Source organism: Saccharomycopsis crataegensis (genome assembly GCF_037102585.1).
Source record: "Saccharomycopsis crataegensis DNA, jcf7180000000073, whole genome shotgun sequence".
Lineage (NCBI taxonomy): Eukaryota > Fungi > Ascomycota > Saccharomycetes > Ascoideales > Saccharomycopsidaceae > Saccharomycopsis > Saccharomycopsis crataegensis.
The window spans coordinates 1284800-1307866 of record NW_027043820.1 but is presented as its reverse complement, the minus strand read 5'-3'; the positions used below and the strand labels follow the sequence as shown (position 1 = coordinate 1307866).

The following is a 23067-nucleotide window of genomic DNA, read 5'->3' as shown; positions in this document are numbered from 1 at the left end:
TTGGTACCGAATTTTTCACCAATGGCGGTGGCGATGGCAGAAGGAGCGTAGATTAAGGTGGTCCCAGAATCCAATAATGCCGGATAAGAAGCATCATTGGTGAAAGAAGTTTCTCCCTGGGAAATTCCGTCCAAATTGACGAAAAATGCTACAGGAGATGAAGTTTTTTCTCCTTCGTCGTCAATATTCACCAAATCTAAAGTTTTCAACTCCTCTTCATATTTGGCATGGTCGACCCCACCAAACAAGATCGATCCTGCTTTGGCATCCAACGAGTTCAAGTATAACGAATATGCGTTCTTATTGATGATCCCTTGATCTTTCAATTGTGCTGGGAAATTAGGATAAGTGATATTATTATAAACGTTGGACGCCTCATTGCCCACCATACCAACACCTAAAAGCCCTCTACCCACGGTCTGGTTGGTGGCGTAACCCAATCTGATATCTTTAAGATGAGCCCCGCCGATGTTGACATTTTCGGTGGCCCAATCACCAAAAGCATGGGACCCATCCCCGTAACCGATTTTGAAATCGTTAGAGATCTTGGAAAAACTGGAAGAACTGCTGGCGTTGAATGTTCCACTAGAGGCTTTAGTACCGATGGCAGGGATCCATAAATCAGAGGACCCGGTATCGACATCGACTTGAAGGGTTTGTCCTGGGGTCCCCACTTGAATTTCCGCCAAATATAACGAGTATTCATTGGCTAAATTGAGATTTATGGCGCTGAGTACCGATTTTTGGGCCCCATAACTGGAATTACTCACCCCGTATCTTATGACGTTAAAGTCGACTTGTAGAGGAGCGGCCTTTTGTGCCGGGGCAGCGGTGGTGAAGGATGATAATGTGGCGATTATTGATAAAAGTGTGGATGTTGAGAGTTGCATTTTTAGTTGTTGTTTTTTAAAGAAAATGCTTTGGGAATTGCAATTAAATAGAGAGAATACATACATATATATATATATATATATACATAAATAGATAGAGAGCCATCATTTATATATTATCTGTTTGTGCTAATAGTGTAAGGCTCATGTCATTAAAATATGCGCATGGTGCCTTCCTTATCTTGTGTGAAAGACACAAAATAATCAGCAAACAGGCAATATTATTGATATCTCGTTTTTAATAATATGGCCATTATTTTATGAGATATTAGTGGCTACGATACTAATAGTTATGATCAATATTTGGGCCATTAATTTGGCTATCATATCATTTCATTTATTTGCAAGCAATACTTCAACGGGAATGTGTGGTGCAGCATTAGCGAAAAATTCTGTGGTAGCCATTTATCAGACAAGGATTAGTAAAAATCAATGCAAAAAATAATCATTTAATAGATTTCAGTAATAATAATGATGATGACTATAATGATGACTATAATGATGATATAATTACATATCCCCCACCTATTTCAATTGGCCAGATTTCCCCGGCCAGATAGGCTATCCACTATCATCGCATATAAATGAACCGTGGGCCATATTGATGGACCAATTTTCCAATTTGATGAGTCGACACCACCAAATGATCATCAATAACCCAATCATCTCAGGATTCAGTCCGGATCCTACTATCTGTCAAGTTGACGGAGTGTACTATTTAGCAAACTCGTCGTTCCAATTTTTTCCCGGGATCCCTATCTACGCGTCAACCGATTTGGCCAATTGGACCCATATTGGTAATGGGTTAAATCGACACAGTCAAGTAGATTTATCTAAGGTTACCACGATCATCCAAACCTATAGTGATGTTCATGATGATGCAAAACCGTTTATTTACAACTGGGGTATTGCCGCACCAACTATCAGATACCACCAAGGGAGGTTCTATATTATTTGCACTTGTGTCAACCCAAGACCTAATGATAAAGAGTATATCAATTTTGTGATTTCCACTGACAATATCTATCAAGAATCAAGTTGGTCAGACCCAGTGTTTTTCGAATTTCAAGGTATTGATCCAGATCTTTTCTTTGAAGATGGTAAAGCTTACGTCACTGGATCGTACACTTATCACCCGAGAATCGAGGGACAGGCAAGGACTACTATTAAACAATTTGAATTGGATATTGATACTGGGGAAAAACTTTCACAAGAGCGGGAGATTTGGAAAGGGTGGTCAGGATGTCGGGTGGTTCCTGAAGGACCCCATATTTACAAGAAGAATGGGTGGTATTATTGTTTAGTTTCTGATGGAGGAACTTTCACTCATCATATGTTAACCATTGCCAGGAGTAAAACCATTGATGGTCCGTATGAGGAATCGCCAAATAATCCAATATTCACTGCCGATCCTAGCGGGGAGTTTACGGCGCCAGTATTGAATGAGTCTGGCGAGCCAGATTACATTCAGTATACTGGGCATGGTGATTTTTTCCAAGTACAGGACGATGGCAGTTGGTGGTGTGTGTTTTTAGCAGTGAGATTTGAGAATGGGAAGCACCCAATGGGGAGAGAATCATTTATTGTTCGGATTGATTGGTCTGGGGAATGGCCGAAGTTTGATAACAAAGTTTCATTGAAGTTGGAAGGTCCAAAATTTGACAATACCCCTGGCAAACTTGAAGTTATGAAGCAAGATAACAAGTTGGAATATTTGTTTATTAAGAATCCTTGTTTACTGAATTATCGAATTGGAAAAGGGAGAATCGAGATCCAACCTTCGAAGGCGGATTTAGTGGATGAAGCGGTTGGGATTTCGTTTATTGGCGTTAGACAGCGCCAATTACTGGAAATTGCCAAAGTGACGATGCAAATAAGCAATGATGGGCGGGTGAAGTCGGGGATTTGTTTATTCAAAGATTTGTACCGGGTATTCGAAGTGGGATATCGCAGTGATACGAGGAAAGTGTATTTTCAATCCCGGGGGCTTCCTAACAATATTCGTTACGGTGAAGCAGATTATGGAGATGCTGGTGGTGGGGGTAGGTTATCATTGCGAATAGTTGCTGATCGTGATACTTATCGATTTGAGTATTTTGATCATCATCATCGGTGGGTTGAGTTGGGGAGGATCGATGCTGGGGACGTTACGGCGTGGGATTTCACTGGGACGTTGTTTGGGTTGTATGCGATTGGGGAAGGGGCTGCCCGGGAGTTTTTGGGGTTTGAGGTGAGATGAGTATATCTTATATATATCCTATATATCTTATATATCTTACATAATACAATATAATGTATATCCCAGAGTCACGGGGGGGTTGCATTACGTAATAAGTAGCGTAATGTGCCTGGAATGCACTGCCGCACCCCCAGTGACCCCCCAATTACACGCAGTCGCCATCTGCCGTTACCCGGTGCCCTTCCCTGCCTCAGCAACACCGACCCACACAGCCTTATTGCTCAGCATTGTATAGATTACTGTTATTATTATGATTATTAGTAGTAGTTTTATCATAATATTATATATACACACTCACTCCTCGTTCATATAACATTCCATATATACAACTGTTGTCCCCCTAAAAGACTCCCTTCGACATACACGAGCTAATCTCTTTGATCCACCCACCACCCCTGGGAAAAAGCAAAAGAAGACAAACAATAAAGAAATCTAAAAAATTCCAAAAAAAAAAAAAAAAAAACCACACATAGAAAACAACAGATCAGAAAAAAAAAAATTTCAACTTCTTCTAAATCATATATCCTCGTCTACTATCCCATTATATCAGTGTTCTACCTGGGTAGTCTGACTATACCGTACTTATTCTAGTCCCACACTCTTCAAACCACTGTCTGTTTGTGGTTTCACTTTGTCGATTGCTCCCTCATTATCATTTCGATTGCCATTCGTTACTTGTCCTCACTCACTCATTACCTCTCCAGAAGACCAAATCGTCGTCTTGTATTACCTTGCTTAGCCTTTTTTTTTTCTTTTCTTTCTATTAGTACATTGGTGACTTCAAAAAATGTCTAGGAGAAACTTGACTTCAGGCTCGCCAAACTCTTTGGACGAGGAATCAAACCCTTTTAACGATCAACGCTCCTATTCCGATTCTGAATCAGATTCCGATTTTAACAGAACAGGTCATCACAACACAAATAACAACAACAACAACAGCAGCAGCAGCAACAACAACGACGCACAAATGAACAATGTCAATAACCCTGCAAACGATATCATGGCCTCTTCTGCCAATAATGCCTCCAAGCCTTACATTGACTACTCAGGCTTCTACTCTCAGCAAAATTCAAACTCAAATATTAATTCGGTTAACAACTCCGTTAGCAACATTCAAAACCCTGCCTCTAACCAAAATAACGTCAATAATAATATCGCCAACACCCCAATATCCCCAAACACCCCTTCAAACCCCCACGAATCTTTGATTCCTCATGAATTTGACCGCTACCCTTCACTTAGTAATGGTGGCAATCAAAGAGTAGCCTCCATGGCCTTTTCCATTAACTCTAGAAACTCATTGTTGGGAGGTCCTGGAGCAAACGCTCACAATAAAAGCTCAGATATGTCGGATACCTCGTCGATGTCAGATCGCTCCACCAACCCTTTCTTAATCGACGCCGATTTCTCGCCTTTTGGTGGGTATCCTGCTTCGTCATTCCCATTACACATCGATGAAAAAGAACCAGATGACTACTTGCACAACCCTGACCCTATCGAAGATGCAAAATATGATCATGGTAGAATGATGTTCGACTTGAAGACCATGGATAAACGTTCTGGTTTTGGGCTTGTTGGCTTGGTTTGCCTTTTGATTGGCGCCATCATGGTTTTCGTCGTTTACCCAGTGTTAACCTACTCGGGGATCCTTGACAAGAGCGCCCCAGTCACTTACGAAATCTTAACCAAATACACTTATCCACAATTATCTGCCATCAGAACCAGCCTTGTTGATCCAGATACCCCAAATTCCGCATTGACCAAAACCGCCCGTGACGGCTCCAAATGGAATTTGGCATTTTCTGATGAATTCAATAAAGAAGGCAGAACTTTCTACGATGGTGACGATCAGTTCTTCCTTGCTCCTGATTTCCACTATGCCGCCACCAACGATTTAGAATGGTATGATCCGTATGCTTCTAGTACTGCAAACGGTAGTTTGAATCTCAGAATGGATGCTTATAAGAATCATGACTTATTTTATAGATCAGGAATGGTGCAAACTTGGAATAGATTGTGTTTTACTCAAGGTAATTTGGAAGTTGGTGTCATGTTGCCAAACTATGGTAACGTTACTGGTTTGTGGCCTGGTATTTGGACAATGGGTAATATTGCTCGTACCGGTTATTTGGCCACCAGTGACGGGGTTTGGCCTTATTCGTATGAAGAATGTGACGCGGGAATCACCCCAAATCAATCTTCTCCTGATGGGATCAGTTATTTGCCTGGTCAAAGATTGAATTCTTGTACTTGTAAAGGGGAAGATCATCCAAATAGAGGTACCGGTAGAGGGGCTCCAGAAATTGATGCCTTGGAAGGGGAAATGGATACTACCCTTGGGGTTGGTGTTGCTTCTCAATCTTTGCAAATGGCTCCTTATGATATCTGGTACTACCCAGATTATGATTTTGTGGAAATTCATAACTCATCTATCTCCTCAATGAATACCTATACCGGCGGTCCTTTCCAACAAGCCGTTTCTGCAACTTCAACAATGAACATTACCTGGTATGAATTCGGTGACACTGGTGGAGTCCACCAATTCCAAAAAATTGGTTTTGAATATTTAAATGACAATGATGATGGTTACATCCAATGGTTTATCGGTGACGATCCAACTTTGACAATTCACGCAAAAGCTTTACATCCAAATGGTAATATTGGCTGGAGAAGAATTACCAAAGAACCAATGTCTATCAACTTAAATTTGGGCATTTCTAACAATTGGGCTTATATCGATTGGGCTTCTCTTCATTTCCCAATGACTATGAGAATTGATTATGTGAGAATTTACCAACCTGAAGGCGAAGAAAACATGGGTTGTGATCCGGAGGATTATCCAACATATGACTATATTCAAGATCACTTGAACGCCTACAGTAATCCTAACTTGACTAGTTGGGAAGATGCTGGATACTCATTCCCAAAGAATAAATTGACCGGGGGCTGTACTTGAATTATAACAATTTATAATTAGTATAAGGTTTTTTGCCTCCCTCAATCTCTTTAATGACCTTTTTCCCCTTTTTTTTTTTTGATTTCATCACGATTGAACTGACTTGATTTCTTTATCGATTTGGTGTCGCGTTGTCCACCCCCCCTTACCATTTTTTTCTTTTCTTCTTTGTCTTTTTTCTCTTTTGTTTGATTGTTTTATTTTCACTCATAGTTACTTATCTCCTCATCCATCATCTGAAAGACCCTTTTTTTTTCCCCATACAACCTTTCTTAAAAACCGTTCTACTTTTTTCTTATTTCAGATGTTGTACGGTTTTTTTTTGTGTATATTGTATAACAGAGCATGTTTGAATGTATTTCATTTTTATTTATATTCTCTCTACTTTTTGGCATAATTTTTCTATTAAGTATGGACGTTCTTTATTTTTTTTTGTTTTTATTTTATATATAGAATCCATAGATCATGTACGAATAGGTAGAAATTTTTCTATATAATGGGTATACAAATTGAAAGAGCATTTTAGCTGGTGATAGATGGTTTACGTGAATTACATAGAAAACTTCTAACAAGATATATATTATATGTGTTTACAAATTTTCAAAATGCTTCAAAAATATTCCCATTCATTAATTGAATTATAAAATCATTGCAACAATGGGTCTCTGAAATGTGGTTGGTTATTGATGAATTTGGCGGCTCTCTTATCATTTCTCTTCTTATTAGAGATTTCTGTTTTCCAAACTCTTTGTTGCACCGCCATTTCTTTCTTATCTACAATACTAACCAAATGTCTAGTTTCTGCAGCAACCACGGTACCTTGACCTTCAGTCAAAGTCTTTTCTGGTTTCAAATCTTGTTTGAAGTAACGTTGTAATGATCTGTGACCGACCTTGATACCGGTCGGCAAATAAAGTTCGACCCCATCGTTGTAAAGCACATCTTGGTCGAATTCTTCATCATCTTCATCATCTTCTTCGTCGCCTTCTTCACCTCCAGAAACATCTTCCCAATCTTCGTCATTACCAGCGATTTCGGATTTGGTAGGGGCGGCGTACGTCGAGGAGAAATCATAAAAATCGGAGATTTCCAATTTTTCATCCTCTGATTCGTACGGTAATCGACAATGTTGTTTGGCTAACATATGGGCTCTTACCGCCTCGACATTCTTCCCTTGATAATTACAAACGAGACATACATTTCCTAACCCGATTTTCTCCCCCAAGTATTCGAGTAAACCAGCAGCATTGGTAAGGTATTTTTTTTCAGGCACATAAAGACCGTGGGTCATGAACATATGCTCAAGGTTGGTTGGGATATCTTTTGACTCGTGGTTTTTGCAGAAAAGACAGGTATTTGGAGCAATCTTTATTTGAGACTTCAATTTCTTTTGAAGCAAAGCATCAGTGGCAGCTTCTTCGGTTTCATCTTCATCTTCCTGTTCTTCAAGTTCGTCTTCTTTGTGTTCCTCTTTATCATTTTCTTCCATTTCAGGCTTCTCTTCAGTATTATTATTCTCTTCCTCTTTCTGCATCATCGCCATGCGGGCCTTCTGCAAAAGCTCCATTCTTTGTCTCATGATCTCTTCTTTCTTTTGCTTTCTCAATTCTCTCTTGGATATATTTGGATCAACTTCTTCCTCGGCTATTGTCATCTTGCTAACTTTCTCATTGAAGGTATCCATGCTGATAGAAGGTAATTGAGCGACCCGTCTTTTCAAATTATATCTATGCCAATCTGATCTCATATGCTCTTTTTGCCCCCCACTGGTAGGAAACGCAAGCCCACAGGTATTGCAAGTGAATGATGAACTCATGATAAAATCCTTTTGTCTTCTTATTTCTTAAACACTTCAAGATCACTATTCAAGCGAAAAATAAAAATAAAAATAATAATAATAATAATAATAATAATAATAACCCCACAAAAATCAAATAAAAAAAAAAAAAAAGACCCAAAAGATATTATTATCTTTCTATTGATTTTTATGCTGTATTTTTTACTATAATTTATAATAAATTGATAAAAAAAAAAAAAAAAAAAAATTTTTTTCTCTCACATTCATCTCATCGCCATCGTGCGCTTAGTAACTTTTGATGATCTAATCATGGCTAATGCTTTTTAATCATCATTTAGACCTAAGGGCTAAAGTCATTCTCTCTCTCTCTCTCTCTCTCTCTCTTTCAAAACCCATGATAAGTAGGACAGCTAGAAAGTGAGAATATTGATAATTAGTAAATCTACAAATTAAAATCAATGATAATTAGTGAAGCTATAAACTAAAAACATGCATACATACATAGGAAGAGAACCAAATTCGAGAAACAAAGAACCAGAAGGAACATTTTAAAGAAAACAAGAAAAGGAAAAATCAACAAAAAATTACTAGTCCATCTCTTTAACAAACAAAAAATCAATTTATCTGCCAAACCTCTTTAATTCCAAATATCTTAAGCCCGGATAAACCACTCCGGCAAACGCCATACTCAACCACATCCCCAAATCACCACCATCGGCACCAATAAAGCTAGAAATTGGACCAACGTAATAGGTTTGGTTCATCCCCACCACAGCACCAGCAACCCCTGCAAGAGACGCAGCGATTGCAGCGTACCCATTAGTCAATCTGTCGTAATCGTTCCAGATGGTCCAGTTATAAAACTGTGGACGATGGTAAAGTTTGTAAAATCTTGATGAAGATTCGAATTGCGTACAAGAGTTATCATTTGCCACTTCATGCTCTTTGGTGAATAATCTTGGATAGAAATGCGAGTTTCTGAAAATCACGTTTTCCTCGACCAACAAAATGAAATAAATGGAGATCCAGTAACCAATCATTGGTAAGAAATTCCCCAAAATTTCACTGAAATGATTTCTTCCTGCCAACGCCGCCACAAGGTACACTATGGTGACCAAAATCACCCAAATAAAACGAGGGACTTTTGCCAACCACAACCCGGCTAATTGAATCCCAAAGGCCGCAGAATACGAATTAATGATATTATTAGTGATCAATGAGAGAAATAAGAGCACCAGGAAAAGACGTGACCATGCGCCCCAGTTTTCATCAAAGGCAATGGTAAGTAACCCACCAAGCCCATTGGTGGAATACATGTCATTCCATGGTTGGTATACTGCGGCAACATTCCCCAAGAGAATCCCAAGAGTCGAGGTGAAAGTTGTTGGAACGAGAATCCCCATAAAAGTGATGCTGAACACTTCAAGATCAGAAGTAGTTTCTGGGAAAATCAAATAATAATCAGAAGCAATCGACCCCCAAGTAGAAGTGACGGAATATGCTAAGGCAAAGAACGATAGTTGATGGCCTCTAATGGTAGCTTTATCTCCAATGGATTGGGATTGGTAGATGTATTTATAATCTGGGGCGATGGAAATGTACATCAACAAGAATGAGATAAGAATAGGGATCGAGAGAAAGATTTCCACTCTAAGTAATTGTCTAATCCCAAAGATCGACACCACTACACTGACCAACGCAACAATGATGATTCCTACTTCAATAGGCACCTTATCATTAGAAACCGTCATCAAGATTTGCCCACCGAGCACCGAATTGGTCACCGACCAACCAACCACCCCGATGATCGCCACCAACGCCACAAGTTTGACAAGCCACCAACCAAACAAGTATCTTGCCCCGACCATTTGTCTACACCCTGATCTTGGACCCATGATGGAACAATAAGCAGCGATTACACATCCTAAGAATTGGCCAAAAAACCCATAGATTAACGAGTCCTTGAATCCGAGCTCAAACACCAATGGACCGAGAACAAATGAGGAAAGCGACGAAAGCCCACCGGCAGCGGCCATCCAAAGACCAAACACTTGGAGAATCGCTTTAGTTTTGTTGGTGGACCGTTCATATGGTTCGATACGTTCGATCCCTCTTGACTCGACCCCAAAAGAGTCCAATTTGGTAGATAGTTTTGACAAATGGACAAACACCGGATGCGGCGATTTTTCCTTCTCGCTAGACGAAGACATTATTTATGAGTTTCTTGTTATAGATATTGAGAAATTAACAGCATCTGTGGAGAAGGTTTAACACTCTGGGTAACTAGGCAATTATAAATAGTGAGGGAAAAAAAAAATGATTCATTTTCAGTTCTTTTTTTTATTTGACCGCCGTGATTCACGCATACATGCATGCATGCATAGTAATGCATGCGAAAGATCTTTGTCAATTGAAATAATTCTGAGTTGTTTTTTTTCTGTTTGTTTGTGTGTGTGGGTGTGTGGGGGGGAAAATGAATGATGTTGTATTATGATTATTATTATTGTTATTATTCTTCTTCTTCTTATGGGTAATTGATTACTGGTATGTCTTTCAATTGAATGGTTGGTCGCTATTGTTGGTGCAAACAACTCTCCAAGTCATAAGAGGGCTCTCGCTGCTGCTTACCCGGTTAGTTTGGCTATCGCAGTTCAATCTCCGTGGTTAGCCATCCCAATGATATTGGTGATTATTATTCCTATTAATATCTCACTTAAGTGTGTAAATGTCCTCGAGCTAGTGGCAGCAGCGAGCCTTTCTTTCACATGATGGGAACAAAAACGTGACCTCGATCAACCATATAACAATGTGTATATAATCACCGCAAATAAAGGTTATTTCGAGAATGGATGTGATTATTATTGAATGGTGACACATGACACACCAACTCCAATCCTCAAAATATTCCCAGTTATTGTGTTGATATTTTTACAATATGCGATTATATGCACCTTTCATATGATCATATACTATCCGCACCCTAAGCACTCCGTCGTCGCTTAGGGCCTCGTATATTTTTTTGACAAAGTTTTCTTGGATTATCGCACTATCTACCATTCACACAGTATTGTTGTTGGTCTTCGCATGTTCATACTCATCACCTAAACATAAACATACATTCTTCTCCTTCTTCTTCTTCTTTTCCCTTCTTCCCTGTCCATCCTATCTTGTTCCTAGTGCTCAATTATTTGACCAATATCCCTTCGTTTCTGTGACTAGTGTCCTTGCATTTGTGTCTTACCAATCATCAATCATAACTACCCATTCTTACACCATACTATTATTACAAAAATGACTGTTCCTGACCCAAAAACCAATCAAAATCAAAATAATAAAGTCCAAGTGCCTTTCTTGGTTTCTGCCCCCGGTAAAGTCATCATTTTTGGTGAGCATTCTGCGGTGCATGGCAAAGTGAGTAGTTGTACCAATGAAATATTGCTTGTTTCTTTTTCACCACCTGTTATTAGATAATTTACTAACTCAGTCCTTTTTTTTTTCTTTTAGCCAGCAATTGCCGCAGCTTTGTCCCTCAGAACATATTTACTGGTATCCAAAAGTGAATCTCCCGATACCGTCTCATTGATATTCCCGGATATCAATTTCAGCAAGCAATGGAAAGTCTCTGATTTCCCTTGGGAAGCCGCCGCAAAATACCAAGTTATTCCTTCTAATGACGGTAAATTGAACAATAGCGCTGCGTTCAGTAAATCGTCTGATGAATTGGTCCCCGAATTGGTGTCCGCTTTGGCAGAAATGTTGGTGACCATCGATGACCCTACCCATTATAGTGCCGCCTACGCCTTTGTCTATCTTTATGTCAATATTTGCAATAGCAAAATGCCAGGCTACACTTTCACTGCCAGATCTACTTTGCCGGTTGGCGCTGGGTTAGGATCATCCGCTTCTTTAGCAGTGTGTCTTGCTTCTTCGTTAGCGCTTATCGGTGGTCATATTGCTCCTGCATCTCTTTCCATCAACGAATTGGTGGCCACCGATTCTCCTGATTCCGATTTCATTCACAGTTGGTCGTTCTTAGCCGAAAAATGTATCCACGGTAACCCATCAGGTATCGATAACGCTGTCGCTTGTTATGGTGGGGCGGTGATGTTCCAACGTATGAAATCTTCGGTGCCTAGCGTGCGTACCGCCATGAGAAACTTCCCTCCATTGAAACTTTTGTTAACCAATACCAAGCAACCACGTCGTACTGCCGATTTGGTGGCCAAAGTGTCGGCTCTCGTGAGTGATTTTCCAAAATCCTCTGGGGTCATTATGGATGCCATCGATTACATTACTAGAGAAGGCTACAAATTGATGATTCGCCCATTCTTTGATAACGAAGCCAAATCAAGATTCAGAGAATTGATCAGAATGAACCACGGTTTGTTGGTTTCCTTGGGGGTTTCCCATCCAACTTTGGAAAGAGTCAAATTGTGCTGTGACGAATTAGAAATTGGTGATACCAAATTGACCGGTGCCGGAGGTGGTGGATGTGCCATCACATTGTTAAGAGACGAACTCAGTGAATCGACAATGAAGAATGCTGAAGCAAGACTCGTGAGCGAAGGTTTCGAAACTTTTGAAACCACCTTGGGTGGCAAAGGTGTTGGGTATTGTCCTCTTGACAAAGCCGCTGATGTCGACAAATTTGACTTATTCAGATTGGAAGACAGAGAAGAAATTGAACTGACAGTCGGTGTTGGTGCCAACCCTAACTTTTGGAGCTTCTGGTAAGTCGATCTATTATTATTTGTCCGATGAATTTTTCCATTGGCTTGAATGATCGTCATCAAATGAATTCCTCCATTACAACCTTATTTTGTTTGTTTTGTACTATATTTTATTAGAAGCTTCTGTCGTATCCTCTGTGTGTGTTACTATTTGAAGCTTTTCTTCTTTTCAATATTTGCTGTCACAATTTCACTACTTTTCTGAATGACTTAACTTCACGTTAGTTATTCAGCCGATATTTTTTCTTTTGTGTTTACGCTATCGTTTACAATGTTTAATTATTTGCTTTAACTAGTTTCAAGTGTTATGCTATTTCCTTTTATTTATTTTATCTAGATCTCTTGATTGTGATGGTTTGTATTTCTCAATCTGGTAATAATAATAATAATAATAATATATAATATATACCCATATTCATATACCTTTGTTACCGTGTAATAATATTGGCACGACTGCATAAGCGACCACCCCCTTCGAGTGTGCACGTGATGATATATCATCACGTGCATTTTTTTTTTTTCTTTCTGTTTTTTTCTTTGCCTTCGACAATCATTATTATTACACCATCTTGACAACATTGACATCTTTTATTTATACCATACAACACAAAAAAATATAGAATACTAGTAGCGTTGCTGCCCCCCTAAATCACAATGAATACCTACCAGATGTCCCATCACGACATCTTGGGCACTGCGGGAGCATCAGCACAAAACCCTGGCAATCCAACATCGTCACCTTTTAATATGCTACTTCAACAACATTCTTCGTTGCAAACTCCTCCAGGGGTCCCAATCTCCTCGATCAGCACTAGCTCCAATCACAATTCTAATAATAATGCCAATAATGCTAACAACAATGATACCAACAGCAATAACACCAACAACATTCTCAGAAACAACGCCAATGCTAACAGTAATAACAATAATAGTAATAATAACCATCCTCCAGGAGTGCAACTCATAAACGCAAACACCATTAGTCCTCAATTGGATGAAAGCTTGGTGAACTCTGAGCATTGGCAACAACAATTGACGTTGGTGGCGATCTCCAGAAGAGTGAACCATCCACACGCTTACGCCAAAGCATTTGCCAAGAATTTGAAACTCGGACAAAAGAAGAACAATAGTAATTCCAATCCCTTGAAGCCAGAACTCGATGGTAATTCATTGGTGGATGTCACTACTGATCTCTTGCAGCATCAACACGATAAGGATAAACACTCCCAGCCGGCTCTCAGAAACCGTATTCAAAACGATGAGAAATTGGACTTACAATTGAACGACGAGAAATTGTTGAAAGACCAAGAAACTAATCGGAAAACCAAATTCTTGGAAATCGAGCCTTCAAAACAGTACTGGCTGTCACTTGATTTTTCCGGCCAAGGGATTTGCAATATTTCTACAAAATTGTTTGGTCGTTATGAATTTTTGACAAAATTATACCTTAACAATAATAACTTGAAGGTCATTCCTAAAGAAATCAAAAAATTGAGATTCCTCCGAGTCTTGGACGTGTCCAATAATAAGATCACCGAGTTACCAAAGGAAATGAATCAATTATTTTGTTTGAAATACCTTTACTTGTTCGATAATAGAATCCAAGACGTTCCGTACGAATTTGGGAACCTTAGCGAATTGATATTCTTGGGGATCGAAGGTAATCCTTTCAATCTTGCCCACGCGAAAATTGTTGCGGAAAAAGGGTGCAAAGAATTTATCAAATACATTAGAGATAACAACCCAGCAAGAAAGACCAATATCTTGGAAGATAACCATGCCATTAGAAAATGGGTGGCCATCAACAATGATGGGGAATCTCAAGAACATGACCAGATCACATTGTCCAACGATAAATCGTCATTCACCATTTTGTCCTACAATACCCTTTGTCAACATTATGCCACCACCAAATTATATGGCTACACCCCATCTTGGGCCTTGAACTGGGATTATCGTAAACGCAAGATCTTAAACGAGGTTATCAAATCTAATTGTGACATCGTTTGTTTACAAGAAGTGGAAACCGCCTATTTTGAAGACACTTGGATGGCTCTTATGAAAGAACATGGTTATAGAGGGATTTTCCACAATAAAGGTAGAGCAAGAAGAGGCGGCACCGATAGCAAAAAAGTTGACGGGTGTGCAGTTTTCTACAAGCATGCCAAGTTTTCTCTTGTTGATAAAGTGTTTGTGGAATACTCTTCTGTTTTACTTGGTAGCGAAAGATTCAAGAAGACCGAGGACGTGTTTAATAGATTTACTAATAAGGATAATATTGCGATCATTTCATATTTGGAACATGTGGAGACTAAAAAGAGAGTCATTGTTGTCAATACCCATTTACACTGGGATCCAGCATTTAATGATGTGAAAACCCTTCAAGTTGCAGTGTTGTTGGAAGAATTACAGACTCTTTGTAAAAAATACTCCAAATCGAATAACTTCAAAGATGCGCTTTCTGTGCCGATCCTCATTTGCGGGGATTTCAACTCGCAAATCCATAGTGCGGTGTATCAACTATTGTCGAATGGTACCTGTGTGGACCATCCTGATTTCCGTGGTGTGGATTATGGGAAGTTTACCGATGAAGGGTTTAATCATCCATTCCAATTCAAGTCGGCCTATAGTAATATGGGAGAATTGCCATTTACCAACTTCACTCCAACTTTCACCGAAGTCATTGATTACATTTGGTATAACTCACAAAGCGTGGATGTCAAGGGGATGTTGGGTAAAATCCCAAGCGATTATTTGGAAGATTTAATTGGGTTCCCAGATCAAAACTTCCCATCGGATCATGTGTCATTGATGTGTGAAATGAAGTTCAAGAATGTCGAAGAAGGAAGTGGCGGAGGCAAAAATAGATCAAGAAAAATTTGAATTGAATATTAAATGATAAAAAAGATCAAGTCACTGTTTATTATTTTCCATTAGTGGTTGTTTTTTTTTTGTATTTTATTGCGATGTTTTTTTACTGTTTAAATTTTTGATTTCTGTTTTTTTGAAATTATTTGTTTCTTCTTTTTTTGAAATGTTTATCTGGGGCATATATTTTTTTTTTCTCATTTGGCCTTTAAATATTGTTTTTTATTTTACACCTGTACTTTTTCATTTCTATTTCCAAGTAGTTGTGGGGTTGCTATTTCTTTTTTTTACTTGTTTCTTGTTTCTTGTTTTTGTCTTTTCCTATGTTTGATTTCAATCAATTGGCCATGTTTTTTTTTACATACATTTTTTTTTCTCTCTCTCTCATGCTATTTGTATTTTTCTGTTTATTTGATTTAAGTTTCCTTTTTCTTTTTTACTTTTATATGTATATCTCCTTTATCGTTTTGAGTGTTTATTTAGTCTTTCATTACACATTTTCAACGTACAATCAATGAAGTTTGTTTAACAATAAAAATTGTAATAATTTTTTTGACATGACAAATGTACCTTGGTTCGAGAAAATAAGGGAGATTATATTTAAAAACATTCATTTAATAATAATAAGAATAAGAATAACCAGATTCCTCAATGAAATTAAAAGTTTTTAAAAAAAAAAAAAAAAAAAAAAAAAAAAAAAAAAAAAAAAAAAAAAAAAAAAAAAAAAAAAAAAAAATAAAAAAAAATAAAAAAAAAATAAAAAAAAAGTTTGAGAGGAAATATATCGCAATTTGATTTGATAGATTGTTATGTCAAAAAGTCAACAAATATAAGCAATAAATGAGGTAGAATGTATTATATCATGACAGTATGTGTGAGTGTGTATAAGTGTGTGTGTGTTTGTGAACCAAAGGATGAGAAGAATGAAAAAAGAAAAAAAAAAAAAACAGGAGCAATAATAGCAATATCAATAAAATGAAAAAGTAATAGACAAACCCATCAGACATGTTATACCAAAAAAAAAAAAAAAAAAATCTCTTCAATTTCACTGTTTATGTAATTTCAACATTTCCAATTCATCTTCGGTGATTAAATGATGTTTATGGTTCTTACTTTTGTAAAAATTTTGTAAAAATTCCAAATCCTGCTTGGAGTAACTTTCCAAAATACTTTTCCGGGTCCGTTTGGTCTCACCTTCTTTGGTCTCCTCGGTATCACTGATATCCAACATTTTGAATTGTTTTTTGATCAATTTCTCCTTTTCAAGTTCGCCAATGTTTTCTGAAACTACTTCGTTTTGGATATCAATCATTTTATCCTCGAGTTCCTCTTTGGAAATGTCAGAGTCCTTCAATGCGGCAATTTTAGAGGCAATAGTGTCGTTATGACAATGACAATGATCAATCAGTTTATACCATTCGTGTTTCAAAACATCAGGAAGAGAAATACGTCCTTTTGGATCGAGCTCGAGCATCTTGCCAATCAAATCACGCGACGCGTGGGGTAAAAGTCGAAGTAATCGATACGGACCCTTAGCTTTATTTTTAATGATTATCAAGTTACCGTTTTCATCGTATTTCTGACGACGGTTCAAATCAATGGCTTCCGGTGGTTGTGGTAAGTCGGTACCACCATTGGCGTCGTCAACAATCGATGGATCAGAGGCAAAGTTCTTGAAACTATTATCGCTGAGCTTTGGACACTTCCATGGGAATCTTTTAAGTACCATACAACAAAAGATTATAGCAATTGACCAAATATCGGATGGTCGAGGATCGTAATACTTGGTAGTAAGCACTTCTGGGGCCAAATATGGATCAGACCCCACAATCCCTTTACATTTGACAATTTCTTCTTCAAATGGATAACGGAACACCACTGCCGATCCGAAATCAATGAGTTTAAGAATCCCAAACTTATTCACCACACAATTATCAAGTTTCAAATCACGATGAGAAAGCCCGAGCGAATGAAGGTAGTTAACTCCATTAATAATTTGTTTGAAATAACAAAAAATCTCGTATTTTGTCATAAGCCCACTCATAACAATTGTAAAGAAATCATATGGACAATATTCCATGACGATCAAAATGTTGGTCTTTGATTCTTTAAGAATATCAAAAGTTTCAATGACATTTTCATTATGTAAAGTAGATCCAATCATAAACTCAGCAGTGATTTTTTTGTTGTAATCACTGGTAGATTCCTTGGCATTCTTTGGACGGAATTTCTTGACGGCAAAGAGACCACCGTCACTAGGTCTTTCAACCACAGAAACTGAGCCTCCAGCACCTTCACCAAGTAACTTACCAGGATTACCGTATTTTTCAATCAATTCAGAAACCGATTCGCCATCAAACAAAATCTTATCTCCGGCATTAGTGCCATTATGAGTCGAGCGACTCTGTTGACGGGACTGAGAGCTGTTAGTTGATTCCTTACTGTGAAGTTGAAGATGCTGTTGAAGAGATTTCGCAGCTTTTGACCCAGAAGATTTAGAATCGACAAATGAAGCTTGGGCAGACGATGAAGTTTGAAGAGACACGTTATCTGCAGCTTTCTTGGCGGATTTTTTGAAAAACCGCTTGAGCCCAATATGGGGCTTTGCAATGCCATGATGATGGTGATGCACTGCTGAATTTTGATCCGATGGGGATGGAGTTTGTGATATTGATTGTTGGTGAGAGAAATGGGGAGGAGGATGATGGTGATGAGGATGGTGATCCCTTATACGAGAGCTATTGTTGGTAGGTAAGGAATCGGACCGAAGGATCGATGACTTGTCGACTGATTTAAGAGAAGAGGTCCCTGCGGTAGTCACACCAGTAGAAGCAGACCCCACATTGGTGTGACCTCGTGAGGCTTGTCTAGAGGTATTGGCGGAATGATTATTATTGTGATCATCGTCATCTTTCTTTGACAACGTCATGGATGACACTTTCTTGGTAAGGGATTTTAGAGACTGATTTGTGCGCTGGGGCACCAAGTCCGGCAGGTTATTTGGTAATGAATCATTGTGGGACACTGCTGCTACTGGGGATTTATGGCCCAGTTGTTGGGAAGCAAGGTTTGTCGAAGAGTGGTTAAACAACTTGAGCTTGCTTTTAGCATTTTTGAATAGCGAAGGGCGTTTTGTGAGTTCTGTTGATCCGTTGGATAAAGAGGTAAGGGTGTCCGGGTTTGCCAGAGGCAACTGGCCACCATTAGGATGAGACTCAGAAGGCATTACTATGTATATTATAAAGACGTGGAGTATGGCACAAGATAGACAGGTGATGGGGTTAAACAGAGAGATAAATCAAGCAAAGAAAAACACCAGCGGCCAATCAGGACAGGGCAATACCCATTCCCGTCACGTGGGACAGCGATCTGGCCATCACCCAATTTGTGCTCATATATATGCTTATATTACTACTACTATTGGCCATACAATATTGTTGTTGTTGCGATTGTTATTGACTTCTTTACACTATTTATCATGGTTCAGCAGCATGTATAGTATATTATCTCACTCCATATTCGTGGGGTATATCGCATACGTTTCGTCGTATATGTATCGGACGTCGTAAATGGGAACCGTCAACTGTAAAATATACACCAATTTGATACTTCTTAAATCAATATGAAAATAATATTTGGTCGCCTACCTTTCACCATCCAAGGAATCTCGCTAGGCTCCCAGTGCATTCCGCACCCTGGTCTGGCGGCACTAACCCATTCGGCAGCAGTTATCCATCATTTCTTTCTATTCATCCACGGTGCCCGCTCCAGTACTGGGATAAATAAAACCCATACTTTCCCAATATAGTGGGTGAAGAGAAAAAAAAAAATCCAGAATTCAATATCATATTATTCACCTAGTGATAATCCTAGTCAATGATCCTACTCTTCCTCGTCCATCTCTCTTTGATCGTCAAACTATATGCTTATCCAATTCCTTCTAGAAAGATAAAGCTTTCTGATACTCGGTCGTCCAATGGTGGGTTCGCAAAAATTGGCTTCGAGGTGGTTAAACGTGAGGATTTATCCTCTTCCACCTACTCCAGCTGGGACACTCAATATTTTGGCTTGCAAGATGAAAAGGGATTATATTACTTGGTGGACGTCAAAATTGGTACCCCACCGCAGAACCTCAAAGTCATGTTGGATACCGGATCCTCGGATATCGTGATCCAATCAGTTACCAATCCTTATTGTCAAGCAGATGATCAAAGTAGCTCCATGTTAACAAAAAACTTGAATGCCGGCTCAAAATCTCTTCAAAAACGGAAAAACGTGTTGAACATTAATTCCGCTACCCAAATCAGTTCTAATGCCGTGTCTGAAAGCAGCGATGATGATAGTGATGTCTATGGGATCCAGAGCAAGTCAGCAGTAGTCTCACAAGATGGCTCAATAAATTGTTTTGGTGAAGGCTATTTTGCCGGAAACTTATCTTCCACTTTCCATCTAAATGAATCGACTCCTCTATCACTTATGTATGGTGATGGAACATTTTGTGCCGGTCACTACGCCACTGACGACGCCCTGATTGGCAGCATTGAGATCATCAATCTCAATTTTGGATTGGTGGAGCGTGGTACTTCCACTATTGGGGTCATGGGGATTGGGATCGCGGATTTGGAATCGACAAACATTGCCAGTAAACAGAAGTACCAAAACTTACCTATGCAAATCAGTGAACAACACAACCTCACTAAACTTGCCTATTCCATCAACTTATCGACCAATCAGCAAATCAACGCCAATGGAACCATTCTCTTTGGTGCTGTAGATCGCTATAAGTATCAAGGATCATTGGCCACTATTCCTTACAAACCTTACCAAGGAACAAGCGGGTTTTATGTTGATATCGACGCCATCGAGATGTTTTACCAAGGTAATATCACCTCCGGTAAACCATCATTGAATGATACCCTTAAATTTAGACAATCTTCTGCTCCCACCACCGCTCTTATTGATTCTGGATCGACTTTGAATATGTTCCCTCAAGCAATTATCGAACTTGTTTCCACATATATTCCTCATTCTCTGTATAATTCCAATGGTTATTATGTCGATTGTGACGTCGTGGCCAATGAAAATAATTTCTTCCGGTATACTTTTGGCAAAGTGCAAATTGATGTGCCGTTTTCGCAATTCAATGTGACCACTGGCAGGACCAGTGAAGGTTGTCTTTTGGGAATGGGTACTAATTCTGGGGGAAGTGCAACTTTGGGAGACCCATTTTTCAGAGAATCTTATTTGGTGTTCGATTTGCAAGATCAACAGATAAGCGTTGCTCCAATAAATAGACAATCAAATTCGACCATGGAAGAGTTGTTACTTATTGGCTGAAGCTTGATTTTTTTTTTTTTAGGTGTATTTTGTATTATAGTCTTGGTTTCATTTTCGCTTTCCTATTCATTTCTCTTTTGCTTTCTCATTCATTTCTTTTCATTTCCATTGTTTTTATAATTACAGTGTCATTAAAAAAAAATATTATAAAATGTCGTAGTCATCAATTCCAATATCTATCTAGAAATAAGCATTTAGTATCACAAATTCTCTAATTTAATTCAACTGCAGCAAAAGTTGGCAAAACAAAGGCGGCTTCGTGAATTTCACTGTTGTAGTATTTGAACAATTTCTTTTCTTCTTCTTTGGTGAACTTCTTAGTTGGCTTAGTGACATCAACCGTCTTGCCCTTGCTGCAAACCATAAACCCAATTTGACCAGATGGATAAGTTGGAATGGTGGTGTAACCGTATTGAACAACAGGGAAGATCTTGGAGCAAGTTTCTTTCAACTTCTTGATGATTGGCATGTGCAACCAGATGTTTTCTGCCTGGGTGGTTATGATACCATCTTCCTTCAAGGAGTTGTTCAATAATTTGAAGTAATGTTCTTGGAACAAAGATTCCGCTGGACCTTCAGGGTCTGAAGAATCGGTAATAATAACATCAAAGGTGTTTTCATAAGTCTTGAGGAATTCAAACCCATCACCAATGTAAGTTTTAACCTTTGGATGATCGTAAGCACCGTTGCTCAATCCTGGCAAGTATTTCTTGGAAACATCAATGACCATTTCATCAATGTCACAAAGAGTGGCCTGTTCAATGGCGTCTCCGTATTTCAAAACTTCACGGAGCACACCACCGTCACCACCACCAACCACTAACACATTCAAGCCTTGTTTCTTTGGGTGGGAAGCGATCGCCAAGTGGGTGATCATTTCTTGATAAGCGTGCTCATCACGTTCGGTAACTTGGATGACATTGTCCAATACAAGAACATTACCATAATCAGTAGACTTGAACACAAGAACGTCTTGGTATTTTGATTTGCCAGCGAACAAAATCTTTTCGACACGCAAAGCCATAGCCTGACCTGGCCACATGGTGTCACTTATTTCGTGGAACCAACCATCTATCAAAAAAAAAAAGTCAGTAATGCTGAATCATCGCTTCGAGGAATAAGTGTGCAGGAGGGAGAGGGTTTTGTATTATGGTTTCCCCCCCACCGCAGAGTGCTCTGTCAATACATACCTTTGATGGTTGGGTGGGTTAAAACTTGACTTTCAGACATCTTAAAGCTAGAGAAGTTTCTTATAAACAGGGTAGTTGAGTCAACTGAGCGAGGCATCAACAGTGAAAGAAATGACAGAAAATTTTTCTCACCAAAGTGATGCGCAACGTTGTTTTTTTCCGCATGCGTGAAATGGCATCTGCCAATAACACAACAACCATAACCACTGGGGAGTATCGCCTTTGAGAGTCTGAGCATATATATATATAGAAGATTATTTATCGTTATTTTATCGTATTGATCTACTTAAATACATTGAAATATATATTCGTCTCCTTTTTCCCCATGCTTGTTGTGATTATTTTTTTTTTTTTTTTTTAACCGGCACGGAAATGTGGGGGAGCCAACATAACAAAGGATAGAGCCATGTTTGGAATATCATTTAACATCTATAAAATTTCTAACCCAGTGTTTTGCCACTTTATTCTATGATGTTGTGAGCTAAATGATATTTTTGTACTTTGTAGATATTTAATACAGTTTAACCGTTGTCGCGTTTGATAGACACTTTATTTTCTTATTAGCAGTTGAAGGATCTAATCTGATAATAGGTTATTTCATCAATACTAGAAGATTCCTCAAAGCACAATTATTGTTCAACAAGGTCCGTGATAGTATTTATTTTCTTTTTCTTTTTTTCTTTTTCTTTTGAAAAGTAGGTGAGCCATGGCTTAAAAAACATAAAAATAGTGGCACTCAGATCTACAAAGGTAGAACCCTATGGGTGAGCAGCTTAAACATTTCAATCATTTATGATTGGAAATTTTCAGAATGAAATTGCGATTTCTTTTTATCAAAAATAAAATTACCTAAGAAGACCAGAAAAATGAAAGAAACTAAAGTTATGTTTCAGCTTATTGACGCTCACTTTGTTCTGTATAATATATCCATTGTGCTGAGATTAAATTCACTTCGAGCCGAGCCAACAGTTTATCAATGATATTTGCTTTAGTTTTTTCTTCTTCTTCTTCTTCTTCTTCTTCTTTAGATTACAGAATTCCGATACTCATGGAAGCTAT

At 38.6% G+C, this 23067-nt stretch overlaps 9 protein-coding genes across 9 annotated transcripts; 5 read left to right on the top strand and 4 right to left on the bottom strand. All coding sequences in view use genetic code 12, as the record gives it.

Moving 5' to 3' along the window:
- Positions 1–1494: 1494 nt before the first annotated feature.
- On the top strand, positions 1495–3129 carry DASC09_013290 (uncharacterized protein; the record flags this gene model as incomplete). The annotated part of the gene is made up of 1 exon (XM_064994932.1): positions 1495–3129. The coding sequence occupies one exon, from the start codon at positions 1495–1497 to the stop codon at positions 3127–3129; it is 1635 nt and encodes a 544-aa protein (XP_064851004.1).
- A 787-nt stretch (positions 3130–3916) lies between these two features.
- KRE6 (beta-glucan synthesis-associated protein KRE6) lies at positions 3917–6085 on the top strand (the record flags this gene model as incomplete). The annotated part of the gene is made up of 1 exon (XM_064994931.1): positions 3917–6085. One exon carries the CDS (start codon positions 3917–3919, stop codon positions 6083–6085), a length of 2169 nt encoding a protein of 722 aa, XP_064851003.1.
- Positions 6086–6731: 646 nt separating this feature from the next.
- On the bottom strand, positions 6732–7901 carry REI1 (Rei1p; the record flags this gene model as incomplete). Its single annotated transcript, XM_064994930.1, has 1 exon — positions 6732–7901. The coding sequence occupies one exon, from the start codon at positions 7899–7901 to the stop codon at positions 6732–6734; it is 1170 nt and encodes a 389-aa protein (XP_064851002.1).
- Positions 7902–8503: 602 nt separating this feature from the next.
- On the bottom strand, positions 8504–10093 carry TPN1 (Tpn1p; the record flags this gene model as incomplete). Its single annotated transcript, XM_064994929.1, has 1 exon — positions 8504–10093. The coding sequence occupies one exon, from the start codon at positions 10091–10093 to the stop codon at positions 8504–8506; it is 1590 nt and encodes a 529-aa protein (XP_064851001.1).
- A 1081-nt stretch (positions 10094–11174) lies between these two features.
- On the top strand, positions 11175–12617 carry ERG12 (mevalonate kinase; the record flags this gene model as incomplete). The annotated part of the gene is made up of 2 exons (XM_064994928.1): positions 11175–11294; positions 11388–12617. The coding sequence occupies 2 exons, from the start codon at positions 11175–11177 to the stop codon at positions 12615–12617; spliced, it is 1350 nt and encodes a 449-aa protein (XP_064851000.1).
- A 650-nt stretch (positions 12618–13267) lies between these two features.
- On the top strand, positions 13268–15496 carry CCR4 (CCR4-NOT core exoribonuclease subunit CCR4; the record flags this gene model as incomplete). The annotated part of the gene is made up of 1 exon (XM_064994927.1): positions 13268–15496. The coding sequence occupies one exon, from the start codon at positions 13268–13270 to the stop codon at positions 15494–15496; it is 2229 nt and encodes a 742-aa protein (XP_064850999.1).
- A 1030-nt stretch (positions 15497–16526) lies between these two features.
- DASC09_013230 (putative serine/threonine protein kinase) lies at positions 16527–18707 on the bottom strand (the record flags this gene model as incomplete). Its single annotated transcript, XM_064994926.1, has 1 exon — positions 16527–18707. The coding sequence occupies one exon, from the start codon at positions 18705–18707 to the stop codon at positions 16527–16529; it is 2181 nt and encodes a 726-aa protein (XP_064850998.1).
- A 650-nt stretch (positions 18708–19357) lies between these two features.
- DASC09_013220 (uncharacterized protein) lies at positions 19358–20818 on the top strand (the record flags this gene model as incomplete). Its single annotated transcript, XM_064994925.1, has 1 exon — positions 19358–20818. One exon carries the CDS (start codon positions 19358–19360, stop codon positions 20816–20818), a length of 1461 nt encoding a protein of 486 aa, XP_064850997.1.
- A 211-nt stretch (positions 20819–21029) lies between these two features.
- Positions 21030–22105, bottom strand: SPE3 (spermidine synthase; the record flags this gene model as incomplete). Its single annotated transcript, XM_064994924.1, has 2 exons — positions 21030–21889; positions 22009–22105. 2 exons carry the CDS (start codon positions 22103–22105, stop codon positions 21030–21032), a joined length of 957 nt encoding a protein of 318 aa, XP_064850996.1.
- Between the last annotated feature and the right edge of the window lie 962 nt (positions 22106–23067).